We start from the raw sequence: 13,905 nt of genomic DNA on the forward strand, positions 1-13,905 counted from the left end.
AAAAAAAGAGTTGAATTTATCGTAACGTGACTGTCGAGAAAGAAGGTACTGAAGGAGAAGCTGTGGTATTGCATGAGGAAATCTGGAGTGGCAGAGAAGTATGTTCTGGTACAGGACATGTATGAGGACAGCAGGACAGTGGTGAGACGGTAGCTTCAAGGTGGAGGTGGGAGTGCATCAAGGATCAGCTCTGAGCCCCTTCTTGTTTGCTCTGGCGATGGACCGACTAACAGATGAGGTCAGGCAGGAATCCCCATGGACTATGATGTTTGCAGATGACATCGTGATCTGTGGTGAGAACAGGGAACAGGTGGAAGGGAACTTGGAGAGGTGGAGGTATGCACTTGAAAGAAGAGGAATGAAAGTCAGCCGTAGTAAGACGGAGTACATGTGTGTGAATGGTCACAAGGAGCAGAGGTCACAAAGGTGCAGGACTTCAAGTTCTTGGGGTCCACTGTCCAGAAAAATGAGGAGTGTGGTGAAGAGGAGAAAAAGAGAGTCCAGGCAGGATGGAGAAATGTTTCAGGAGTGATTTGCAACAAAAAAGTGTCAGCAAAGGTCAAAGAAAAAGTTTACAAGACAGTTATGAGACCAGCTATGTTGCATCTGGAGACAGAGACATGGACTAAAAGACAGGAGACAGAACTGGAAGTGGCAGAAATGAAGATGTTGAGGTTCTCCTTAGTGACACGGATGGATCAGATCAGGAATGAGATCATCAGAGGTACAGCACAGGTTGAACAACTGGGAGATAAAGTTAGAGAGACCAGACTGAGATGGTTTGGACACGTCCAGAGGAGGGACAGTGGGTATACTGGTAGAAGGATGTTAGAAATGCAGCTGCCATGGAAAAGACAAAGAGGAGACATGTGGATGCAGATAGAGAGGAACTAATGGAGGATTTTTTGTTGAGACCCCTGAAGGGAGCGCAGCCGAAAGAAGATTGTAACACGGTTGTCTTTAGTAATGACGATGCTAATCACATTAGCTTTTCTACAGTGGTTTCAATGTTAAGTTAGCATCTATGCTAATTGTTGGTTAGAAGCCTGTGATTATTAGAATAGAATAGAAACAGCCTTCATTGTCCCGCGGGTGGGAAATTAAAGTGTAACAGCAGCAACAGATAAAAAGATTCACACAAAAAGTTCCTAAAATGTAAAAAAAAAAGAAAGAAATAAGATAAACAATAACAGTAATAATGTTCAATATGTATTGAACATTGAGAATTGCAGACTTTTTACAGTACAGTATTATAAGCAGAGTGTGTGTTTGTATTTAATACTTGAGTTTGTTGTAATTTTTTTTTTTGCTATATTTAGCAGTTTTTATTTGTGTGAAAATATAAAAATCTGTGTTTATGTTAACTTAACAGATATTTTTGTAAAGATGAAATATAGAACAAGTTTTAAGGGTAGGGCTACTTCGATCAAGGGAATTAGTTTATGGAATGGTTTGGATAATGATATCAAAAAGGAGAATTCATTAGTTGTATTTTAAAAAAAAAGATTTAGAATGTATTGATGATGAAATATATTTAAGTTGGATAATGGTATGGAATTATAATGAATTGTGATAAGTTTTATGGTTGGTTGCATTATGTATTGTTTGAATAGATTGTTTTGAATTGATATTGTTTAGAAGGGGCAGAAATGATAAGAATTCGTTCTTCTGCTGCCTTTCATTTTATATGTATGGAATAAGTCTTGTTTTAACTGAAATGAATGAATGAATAAATAAATAACTTAGCCATATTATTTAATATTTGTAATTTTGTGTTGTTTCTGTATTGTAGTGAAGTGTGTTAGACAAATATCTCCTGGTGCATTCCACAGACACCGCAGATTTGTAATCCGATCATGTTGGGCCTAAAATGTCCTGACGTGTAAGTGCTCTGTGCTTCTGTTCCCTGTTTTCATCCGTCACTCCTGTCAGCGGCACACTGAAAGTTTATGTTCGTAATATTGTAGAAATATTCCAGTTCATGTTGCTCGCAATCATTTAGTTAGAGATGTTTTCTCTCTCCTCCTCCTCCTCCTCATTTTTATTCATGAAACTGTTCAAAGCACAGAACCCTTGAAGTGTTGATGACTTTAAGGGAGGCGAAGGAGAGAAGTGTTAGATAAAAGGGGTGGAGGAGGAGGAAGAGTGGAGACGAGAACCGGGAGGTGTCTCTCAACGTGATGGCTCACCTGCCTGCCCGTCATCCTTGTAAATTAGACACGACCCACTTTTGAGGCCTGCTCTGACAGATCTCAACCCCCTCAACACACTTCCCGCTCGCTCAATCTCTTCCTTATTCACACGTCTTTCTGCCCCGCTCATCTGTGAGCAGAGCGCCCACTTTGTTAAATATCAGATGCCATCTTGGTTTCTGACCAAAGCCATCCAAAGCGTTGTGGATGCTGCTGCTCTTTGTACCGTGTCACAGGTGGAGCAGAGATCGGCCATTTGTAGGTGTCGGAGTGCATCAGCTGATATCAAATGTCTTGTAGCATCGTGTTCCACCTCGTCTTTTCTCTGAAACTGTTAAAGGCTGCGTTCAGAAAGTACTGAATCCCTGAAGACAAATATGGAAGTAAAGTTAATAAACACCAAAGTCCGTGCTCAATAATCCAGGTGTAAAATCCAACAATGTTCAGTCGGGTCATCTGGACTCTTAACTTTTTTTGCTGAAACGTTTCGTCCTTCATCCAAAGGACTTTCTAAAGTTAATAAAACGAAAGAAATAATGTTTTTTTTTTTTTTTGCAAAAATGCAGCGTGAACCAGCAAAGTGCTGAACATCTTTGATGAGGAAGCTGGAACTAAGATGAGCTGAAAGGAGCAAAAGCTTATTTAAAAGAAGCTCCAGGTTAAAGTTGCAAAAAACTAGTCAAAGTAGCCACACGCAGACAAAAATACCAGTAAGCAGAATTCCAGCTTAAAGCTAAATGTAGCAAAACGATAGCTAGACTTTTAAAGTGTTGAAAAAGCCAGCTAAAAGCAGCAAAAGGCTAGCTCAGTGTACCATAAAGGTAGTTGGAAGGCTAATGTAGCTAAAGGCTAGTTAGAAGTTTAAATCGAAAAGGATTGCTAAAGGCAACAAAACGTTACCTGAAGACGATAAAAGAATGGTTAAAAGAAACAAAAGTACAGCTAAAAGCAACAAGGGGACAGGGACAGCTACGAGCGACTGAATTATAGATAAAATCTAACTAAAAGTTTCAAAGTAACAAAAGACTAAAAGCTAAAAGGCGAAAAAGGTTACCTATGAGTAGAAAAGGAGACAACGTTACAGCGAGTATCGTTCGTTGAAGTAGATTTCAAAGAGAAAAATATTTTTCAGGGTATTGAGGAAATCTTTTATTTTATAGGAAATATATTTGTAAATAAAAAACTGTTAAGTATAAAAGTTACTAAACCAGAAGTCGAAGCACTGATCTCCAGACTGAGATGAACATTTTGATACAAGAACATTTAAATAGCACAAAGTAGTTGGAAGTAATTGGGCTGAAAACAACAGTGTTGGTTCTGATTTACAAAATCAGCGTTTGCGTTAAAGGATAAAGTTTGTCGGTTTAAAAAGGCCGCGTCCTTCTCTCTTCAGCTGCGTTTGTCGTCTGCCTTCACCAAGGCGATGGACGTTTAGTTTCCCAGGTGCTGCTGCTGTCGTGTTTACTCTGTGGAAGTAATGCGTGCCCTGATTTGTGTCCTTCTCTTCTCCTTCAGACGAGGCCAACGAGAACGAGACTTCTGGCTCGCTCAACAATCAGCTGTCCTGGAAACAAGGCCGGCAGCTCCTCAGACAGTGAGTCCGCAGGTTCACGCAGCTGCTTTCAGCCTGAAAAATCCTGTTGAGTTAACACCAAATCCACTGGTCTTGAGCTTTATAGTTCTACTTTTTGTAAGAATACAGCAACTTTAAATTCATTGCCTTGTGGTGGACTACTGCACAAAACTGTGGTGAACAGCGCCCTCACCTGGGCAGCTGCTGTCATTACTCCTCTGTCCTACAGTCCAATCTGTTTTACATAAGTTGGGCTTTGTCTCTGATATTATCACACATCTTCTGCCCCCAACACGAAGCAGCCGTGTCCGCACCACCACCTCCCGTTCAGTTTATCTCCCGCTCACATTGCTTGAGGTTCTTCCCCATCGCCTCAGGGTTGAGGAAATATTTGACGAGTTGCTCATCTCGCCCCACTGCCAGAGGATTTGACACTCACAACTGTAGCATAATTCTTTGATTGTGTTAAATTGTAGTAAAATAAAAGTTCTGATACGATTCAATTATTTTTAAGAAATTGAGTTGGCATGAGAAATAATGAAAATTAAGTTTGGGTCTTGTTCAGGAGCCTACAGCCTGCAGGTCTGGAGCCACAGTGGCTCCTTGTAACTCGGATTAAAAAGATGAGTCTGGTTATGTTTGGATATAAATTAATAATGTGAATTGGTTCTTTTAGCAGCGTTCCATCCAGATGTTTGCAGCAGATTGTCAGGAGTTTGTAAGAACTCGTTTTTTTTTTTTTTTTACAGAAATTAGCACTGATTAATCTAAAGGCCTAATCTAAACATTTAAGTTCCACGGTGAGCTCCTTAAAGCTTGAATTCAATCAGCTTTAATGAGCTAACAGATTGTTAGCCTCTTCCCGTCATAGTTCAAACAATTTGTGCAATTTACAGCAAGTTAAAAAAAAAAGAAAAATGAAGACCCGGCTCTAAAAAAACAAGCAGTTCAGTTACGTAAAGACCGTGGCCTTTTATTTGAAGACATTTTAGTCTTAAATTTATAACAAACGGGTGCGTTTAAGACAGTAGAATTCAACTGAATACTTACTTTAATACAGTGCGTAAAATAAGTAGTTCTGTACAAACTAAAATAGTTTCATACTGAATGAAAGAAGTCGTTCTGTGTAATTTTCTTGTACAGAACTGTAGTTCTTTCCTTTTTGCTGAGCTCTTGGAAAAGCAACTTCTAAATGTCACAATGCAACATGAACTTATCTGGGCAGTGTGTAAATTAACATTTTCTTTAGCAGGAGAAAGAGAATCACTCTTTCAGAGTTGTGAAAAATAAAAACTGTACAAAGAAATGGCTTTTTATGACCATCAGAACCTAAAAGCCAGAATCTCTTTCCATTTATGAGCCAGAGACTTTTAAAATTTAGAACGTCTAACCAGGGACGTTTTTAAATTGTACGTTTTAGCTTTTTATTAGCAAGGAGCTAGAGTGAGGCGTTCATGTTTGATTAATTTTGGTAACGAGGACATGAAGAGATCTTACAGTAATCCTATCAGTCTGTAGCTGAGTGTTAAACACTCGTTCATTCATCTGGATTTTACGACCATGTTGCAGGTACCTGCAGGAGGTGGGCTACACAGACACCATCTTGGATGTAAAGTCCCAACGAGTCCGAGCTCTGTTAGGACTCGCCGGGGATGGAGGAGCAAAGACGGGCGAGCGAGCGAGCACCGAGCCTTTGGTCAACGGGACGGACTCGACAACAAAGGGCATCGGCACTAAAGGGTGAGTGTGCACCGTTACCAATACTTCAGTTATGATTTATAAATTTGAACCTGATGCATAAACGCTACATATTTATTTTGCTTTGCGTCTTTAGAGGCTGAGATGTAAGTCTTACTTTGTTGTTGTTTTTAAAAAGGCCTTTAAAAGCCAAGTATTCAGTCTGCAAGGGATCTTTTTTTTTTTCATCTTTTATTTATACAGGTTAGTCTCATCGAGTCATTTTCAAGAGACACCTGTTTTAGACAAACAACAGATAAGGTACACACAACAATGAATAGCCATAAAATGCATATAAAATAAAAAGTAAATAAAAGTAGTGATATAAAATCAAGCTACATTATGAAACGAGGTAAAATATTAAAAACAGGAACTTGTCTGCGTTGATTTTTGCATTGAACTTATCGATTGTTTAAAATCCCTTAAAGAGGCCAAATTGGACAGCTTCAGGTCTTTTTGCAAGGTGGTCCAGGTTACAGGACCTTTTTGCTGAGTTCAGTCTGCACTGAGGGGACGCTGCAGGTAATGATGTCATGAGAGCGCACGCTGTAACTGCACTGACGACGTGACATGTAGGAGGAGATGTATAAAGGCAGCAGACCAAGGAGTGATTTAAAGATGAAAATGTACCAGTGAGAGTCTGCGTGAAGTTAATGATGACCAGTGAATACAGGATGCAGCGATGGGTACAGTAGTTACAACCAGTTATGACATGCGGTTTAAAAAGAGAGATGTGCATCGACCAAGATTCCCAAGTATTGGTAAGAATCCACAAACTAAATAGGAACGACATTCATAGATAAGCTAGGAGGAAGGACTGCTGGTACCAACTTCCTGTTTGAAAACAACGTCCCTTTGGTTTTATCAGCATTTAGCACCAGTTTGAGACGGAACAAATCTGACTGGATGATGTCGAATGCAGACTGTAGAAGCTGGAAAACCTTAGCAACTGATTTAGCTCGACGATAAACAACTGTGTCGTCAGCATAGAAATCCAAGGATACGTCAGGAATGTTCTGACCTACATTATTTATGTAGATTGCAAAGAGAGTGGGTCCTAAGACTGAGCCTTGTGGTACACTACTAATGAGGAACAGACGTGCACTTTATAGGGTTTTGTGTCATTTCAGTTGATGCTCAAGTGTCTATAGCTTTCAATAAGTTTAATGATTAGTTACAGAGCTGTGTGTTGATGTCTCCACAGGAATGCCGACCTCTCCGACACGAGCGCCGTGCTGGAGGCCTTCAAATTAATTGAGAATGCCGCAGCTGAGCTGAGCGATGAAGACGAGGAAGAGGATAGCGAGGGGCGAGACAGGACTAACGTGGAGTCCAGGACTGTAAGGAACTAGTCTGCGCTCGTCCTCTGATCGCACACAGTGGAATCCAAGTTGTTGCTGCGATTTAAAAACGATGGTCTCAATATTTTGTTGTTGCAGATGGTGAGAAAGAACCCCCCGTCCTCGTCCTTGCCGGCCAGCATGGACACCAGTGAGGACCCTGACGCAGAGGAGGCGTTGAAGAGCTTCGACTTCCTGCCCCTTGACGACATGGACACCTCGTCAGAGTCCAGAGGGACCGGAGACGGCACAGACTGGGGTGAGTCGCACGTCGGTCACAAACGGAGCGTGCGCATTTTCACTTCCTGGAACATTTCCTCCCGTGTGACGGAAAGCTGAGACAGAAGAATCCACGTAATGTTTTATGAATTAATGTTTAGAGTTTATGATGATTTGATGAATTTTCATAAAGTTCCCGTCATTCATTTATCACGCTGTGAACGTAACTCACGACAACGTGAGCGTCTGTGTTTAACCCATATATTTTGTAACTGTTTCACTGTGTCCCCATATATCCAGCCTGCGACCACAATGTGTTTCCACTCCTCTAACGTCAGATCAACCTGATTCCCTTTGACTCACACCGACCTTTATATCCAATCCACAAAAACATTTATCACGCCGAGCGGTTTTCTTTCAATTTGAAGTTACTAATGAGAATAAAACGATTGGGCTGTTGATCAAAATTCACATGTATTGCGTGATTTTATATTTATCACATGTGGCATCAACTCATTTGTGCCAATAGAAAATAGATCATAAAGAGAATCGGGAGAGGCCTGCAAGTTCTGCTTCTAGTTTTTCAGCAACCCTGCTGACCCTCCTGAAGGTCTGAGAAACCTTAGGCAGCGTCTGCCAGGCCCATATTTCTTCGGCCTGAGCAGTTCCTCAACAGCCTCTCGGTCTGGTTTTGTTCCTTTTGTGTAGAAAAAGACGACCAAGGTCCGATTTCTGAGGCCTGGGACGTGGACCCGGGCCTGATAACCAAACTCAAGGAGCAGTACAAAAAGGAGCGCAAGGGGAAAAAGGGGGTGAAGAGTAAGTCCCGTTAGGCATTGCTGCCTCCCTCCCTCTTCTCTCTTTGTAGAGCCTGACTTTTTCTGAGTTCAGCCGAAAAGCCTCAAATCAAAACCAGAACATCTTTATTGTTTTCCCTCATTTTCTTGTTATGCCTCTCTGACCTCTGACCTCTTTCATACTGAAGCCTTTTGGTCCTCCTCAGCACTTGTTCTTACAGAAAATGTCCTGATTTCCCTTCCCAAATATAACACCAGTTCTGTAAACGTTAGGACGCTGCATAAAATGAAAATAAAGTAAAATGGACTGCAATGATTTAAAAATTTCACCAATGTCATATTTACAATGGAACATAGTAAATATTTTAAATAATAATAATAAAAAAAAAATGTTAAAACTCAAAAAATATATACCTTTATTTTACATTAAGGTAAGTTTGATTTTGATGGAAGAAGCACATGAAAAAAGTTGTTCAGGTCCATGTTGTCCAGTGCCAAGCACCCCCTCTTCTTTCACCAACAATCTGTAAACCCTCAGATCCTGACGAGACCAGTTGCTGGAGGTTTTGGAGGCAATGTTGTCCCATTCAGGTCTGATAGAGTCCAGGGTTGTCTTTGCTGAAGTTTTGCTTTAGATCTTCTAAAACCTGTATGGCATTGATGGAGCCTTTCCAGATGTGTAAGCTATCCATGCCGGTGGCACTAATGCACCCCCATACCATCAGAGAGGCAGGCTTTTGAACTGTGCGCTGGCAGCACGACAGCTTAGTGGTTAGCAGCACTGTTGCCTCACAGCTAGAAGGTCCAGTCCTTGTGTTGGACCAGGGGTCTTTCTGTGTGGAGTTTGTTCTCCTCGTGTTTGTGTGGGTTTTCCCGGGTCCTCCGGTTTCCTCAAACGGTCCAAAAACATGCATGTTAGGCTGCCTTCAGGTCCCCTTGCACATGAGATCTGTGATCATTTAAACCATCACACTTGAGAGACACCCAGGTGGAGAAGTGGGCAGCTACGCAAGTGCCTGGAGAGCAGTTAGGGATTAGGTGTCTTGCTCAGGGACACCACGACATTTGGTAATTGCAGGGAGTTGAACCTGTGACTTTCTGGTCCCAAGTCGTCTGCCCTACCTCTACCCCATCTCAGCCCTAATTGCCAAGAAATTCAAACTTGCCTTATTAAAAAAAACAAAAAGCTACAGTTTCTTTAAACTGATGCGTTTACTGTGTTCCATTGTGAATAAAATACGAGTTTGAGATTTGCAACTCTTTTTATTTACATTTTACACAACGTCCAGACTTTTTTAGAATTGGGGTTGAACACTTTAATGCTTGATGCATGTCTGTCTGTTCCATTTCGTTTCGTTTTTCCCTTTTATGTCACGTTCACACCATCATCTTGTCCACACTGGTAATTTTCAGAGATTTATGTGGCACTTAGCAGTGATAATAATACCATCTGTGTCCCTTCTGGGCCACCATAGTCTCTGCAGTCATCTGTTTCTGTCTTCTCTAGTCATAATAACGTAATGATCACCATCTTTATCCTCATCTGTCAGCCGTGTTGGTACTACAGTTACAAATATTTTAGCTGCTGTGTATAAATTGGTAGCTGATAAAAGCTTCTGTGACTCGGCAGGAGACCGCCGCTCTCAGAACAACACTCCAGACACTTTCAGCAGATTTTACATTCAGACATTTCTTCCTGCTGTGATTGATCGTGAGATCAACAACTCGCTCCGTCGCACTCCTCTTCCTCACATGACTCCAGCGCCTCTGCTTTCGGCTCTTCTTTTTTTTAACCCGTCGCTCTCGGTGCTTTATCACTGTGGTGGATGTGTGGAGGAGATCACGTGGAGGGAATTTAAAGGAGAGGTTTCTGTTTTTTAAAGAGCTATATTAAAGGATCAAACTCACCCTCATTTGTTAGAACTTGTGAACGGCATTCTGTGAGAGCTCACTTTTTCTTTTAGAGCTCTGAGTATGTGTTGAGGGTGATGCTCAGCTACTACCACACAAAGTTTTAGCTCAGTATTGGTAAAAGTGAGTTCTATTTGTGGGGATCATCTGAACTTGAGTTGACTCCAAGTGCAGCCATTAGAGAGTTTCTTTAAAATCCATCCTGGGGTTGAGGGGATGAGCAAACGGGGTCGACTTCAACCGTTACCGTCGAGGTTTAAATTAAACGTGTTGCACAACGTGTCCGTCACGGTGAAGGAAGAGTTGAGTCGAAAGGCAAAGCTCTGGATTTACTGGTCTGTCTACGTTCCAACCCTCACCTGTGGTCATGGAGTTTGGATCGTGACCGAAAGAACCAGATCCTGGATACAACCGGCTGAAGTGAGCTTCCTTCGTAGGGTGGAAGGCTCTCAGCGATGGGGTGAGTCATCAGTGGAGCTCGGAGTAGAGTGGCTGCTCCTCTGCATAGAAAGGAGTCAGCTGAGGTGGTTCATGTGATTAGGACGCCTCCCTTTGGAGGTTTTCCAGGCATGTCCTTCTGGGATGGGACTGGGCGCAGACCCAGAACTCGCTGGAGGGATTGCGTATCCTCTCTGGTCTGGGAACGCCTTGAAGTCCCCTAGGAGGAGGTGGAGACGGTCGCTGGGGCGAGAGAGGTCTGAGTTCCTCTCCCGGACCTGTTGCCTCTGACCCGACCACAAATAAGTGATAGAAGGTGGAGATGTTTTTCAGAAGGGGTCGCACTTTGTGTTGGGGACGATCCTCGGCTACAAACACCAAATTTGATCTCATTGCGTTGTATCAATTTTTTTGTGTTGACGAATGTCGATTAGGTAGGAAGGCCTACACTTGGACTGTGTTGTAGGAGTCCATTCATCCGGTGGTTCATGACATATTTTGCTAACAGACAGGCAGACTTCAGTAGGTAATGACCAAATTTAAAAAACAGATCTTGGATGATCTGTTAGTACTCGGTGGGAATGACCCTCAGCTACTGACGCACCCAATTTGAGCCCAACATCTTTGGAACTGGCCAGGTTATTGTCATCTTTGTGATCAGTTGGGTACGGTGGCCATCTTGAGTTGAGTTAGACCTCCTGGGTTCCATTAGAATCTGTCCTCTGGTTCAGGAGATGTTTAGATCTTTTGTGTCTTCAGCTGTGGACATTCAGATCTCCGCACAGTTCACCCCTAAAGATAAATGCGCCTCGACTCGTTTTCTGCCTTTCAGGACCCTGCTGGCCGTTCATCGCCTTCTTTTGTCGCATCGTTTTTGTTTTTCTACCTTTCAGTGCTGCTTTCCCCTCCGTAGTCTTACGGCTTTGTCTCTCAGCCTGAACGCACTCGTTTATGATTTTTTTAGTTTTTTCTTCTCCACTTGTCATCACTCTGTCAGATTTGTTAACTTTTAACCCGACTTGTTAACCAGGGCCCAACCGGTCCAAGCTGCAAGACATGCTGGCTAACCTGAGGGACGGAGAGGACTTGTCTCACATGCAGCCTCCGTCCGCTCCTCAGCCCCGGCCCAACGTGGCCCGCTTCAACGAACACGAGGGAAATCGACCGGACGAAGGTGCTTCAGGAAAAAATCAAATGGTCTAGCTCTTCTATGCTTGTGCTTACATTTTTAACTCTTTGCTCTTCCTCCCCCCCAGTTGAGGCGCTTACTTTCCCTCCCACCTCAGGAAAGTCCTTCATCATCAGCACAGACGAGGCCATGGAGAACGTTTTAGGGCTGGGGGATCTGGCAGGGCTCACTGTGGCCAACGAGGCCGACAGTCTGGCGTACGATGTGAGTGGAAAGAGCCGTGAAAAACCTCTTCTGTCACTTTTATCTATTAATTTCTCTTTCATTCACTAATCTGTGGTGACAATGGGCTGTCTCCTACATATTTAATATATTGTATGTTTTAAAGGTTATTCATCACAATATTTAAGGGGGAAATCTATGCTAAGTGCTAAACATGCTATGCACATTTAAAATGACCATATGTACAATGTCCTTCATTGTAGCTTATTTCTGACCCGTCTGTTACATTTTGTGAAGCCGTAGGTTTAATGTTAGGCTCTGATGTCTCGTTCTCAGATTGGCAACAATAAGGACGCCATGAGGAAGACGTGGAACCCAAAGTTCACTCTGCGGAGTCACTTCGATGGGATTCGTGCCCTGACCTTTCATCCCGTGGAGCCTGTCCTCATCACGGCTTCAGAGGACCACACGCTCAAAATGTGGAACCTTCAAAAGACCGCGCCTGCCAAAAAGTGAGGACGCCTTCAACCAGTTTAATGGGTTTTCAAAACCAGTGGTTCCCAGACCTGGTCCTTGAGGAGCACCGTCCTGCATGTTTTACTTGTTTCCCTGCTTTGACGCACCTGATTTGAGTGAAAGGGTGATTAACCAACTTCTGCAGAACTTGAAGTAATTAAATCACTGAATCAGAGGTGTTGGAGCAGGAAATGACTGAAACATGCAGGATGGTGTTCCTCAGGGACCAGGAACCACTGTTGTTGATTTAAATTAATGGCCTTCAAGGCTGGTCCTCGAAGTCCACTGTCCAACATGCTTTAGATGCTTCCTTGCTTGTCAGCAGACCTTCAACTCCTGCAGAAGCCTGTTAGTCACTCATTTATTCACATCAGGTGTGTAGAAGCAGAGAAACATTTAAAAGGTGCAGGGTAGTGGCCCTCGAAGACCAGGACTGAGGACTTTGATGAAAATAATACAAAAAATGACTCCGCTCTTTTTTATCATGGAAATCCACATGGAAGTGTACACAAAACACAAATGTACATGTGCTGATCATAAAATTAGAATATCATGAAAAAGCTGATTTATTTCAGTTATTCCATACAAAAAGTGAAACTTGTGTATTATATTAATTCATTACACACAGACTGATATATTTCAAATCTTTATTTCTTTTAATGTTGATGATTATAACTGACAATTAATGAAAACCCCATATTCACTATCTCAGAAAATTAGATTATTGTTGAAAAGGTTCAATATTGAAGACACCTGGTGCCACACTCTAATCAGCTAATTAACTCAAAACACTTGCAAAGGCCTTTAAATGGTCTCAGTCTATTTCTGTAGGTTACACAATCATGTGAAGACTGCTGACTTGACAGTTGTCCAAAAGACGACCATTGACACCTTGCATAAGGAGGGCAAAAAAAGGCTGGCTGTTCACAGAGCTCTGTGTCCAAGCACATTAATAGAGAGGTGAAGGTAAGGAAACGATGTGGTAGGAAAAAAAGTCTACAAGCAATAGGGATAACCGCACCCTGGAGAGAATTGTGAAACAAAACCCATTCCAAAATGTGGGGGAGATTCATTCACAAAGAGTGGACTGCAGCTGGAGTCATTTCTACAAGAACCACCACGCACAGACGTATACAAGACATGGGTTTCAGCTGTCTCATTCCTTGTGTCAAGCCACTCTTGAACAAGAGACAGCATCAGAAGCGTCTCACCTGGGACTGCTGCTGAGTGGTCCAAAGTTATGTTCTCTGATGAAAGTAAATGTTGCATTTCCTTTGGAAATCAAGGTCCCAGAGTCTGGAGGAAGAGAGGAGAGGCACAGAATACACGTTGCTCGAGGTCCAGTGTCAAGTTTCCACAGTCAGTGATGGTTTGGGGTGCCATGTCATCTGCTGGTGTTGGCCCACTATGTTTTCTGAGGTCCAAGATCAACTCAGCCGTCTACCAGGAAGTTTTAGAGCACTTCATGCATCTAGATTTCATTTTCCAACAGGACTTGTAGCTTTGGCACTGTGTGCAGGTGCCAAGTACCTGGTTTAAGGATCATGGTATCCCTGTTCTTTATTGGCCAGCAAACTCCCCTGACCTTAACCTCATAGAAAATCTATGAGGTATTGTGAAGAGGAAGATGTGATACGTCAGACCCAACAATTCAGAAGAGCTGAAGGTCACTATCAGAGCAACCTGGGCTCAACACCTGAGACACACTGATCGACTCCATGTCACGCCACATTGCTGCAGTAATCCAGGCAAAAGGAGTCCCAACTAAGTACCGAGTGCTGTACTCATACTTTTCATGTTCATTCTTTTCAGTTGGCCAACATTTCTAAAA

The 13,905-nt window shown here is 42.5% G+C and overlaps 2 protein-coding genes across 2 annotated transcripts in view; one reads left to right on the plus strand and one right to left on the minus strand.

The window, feature by feature from the left end:
- opn6a (opsin 6, group member a) overlaps positions 1–13,905 on the minus strand; it is a 101,538-nt gene that overhangs the window by 34,296 nt on the left and 53,337 nt on the right. The gene's annotated exons all lie outside the window — the stretch shown is intronic.
- LOC119411278 (striatin) overlaps positions 1–13,905 on the plus strand; it is a gene marked incomplete in the record, with an annotated part of 40,479 nt that overhangs the window by 21,269 nt on the left and 5,305 nt on the right. Inside the window, 8 exon segments of the mRNA XM_037678218.1 lie at positions 3,708–3,786; positions 5,335–5,505; positions 6,707–6,842; positions 6,942–7,101; positions 7,770–7,880; positions 11,238–11,381; positions 11,464–11,600; positions 11,895–12,070. Coding sequence (XP_037534146.1) covers positions 3,708–3,786; positions 5,335–5,505; positions 6,707–6,842; positions 6,942–7,101; positions 7,770–7,880; positions 11,238–11,381; positions 11,464–11,600; positions 11,895–12,070 — 1,114 coding nt within the window.

Source organism: Nematolebias whitei, chromosome 1, assembly GCF_014905685.2.
Source record: "Nematolebias whitei isolate Nwh7 chromosome 1, NemWhi1, whole genome shotgun sequence".
Taxonomy (NCBI): Eukaryota; Metazoa; Chordata; class Actinopteri; order Cyprinodontiformes; family Rivulidae; genus Nematolebias; species Nematolebias whitei.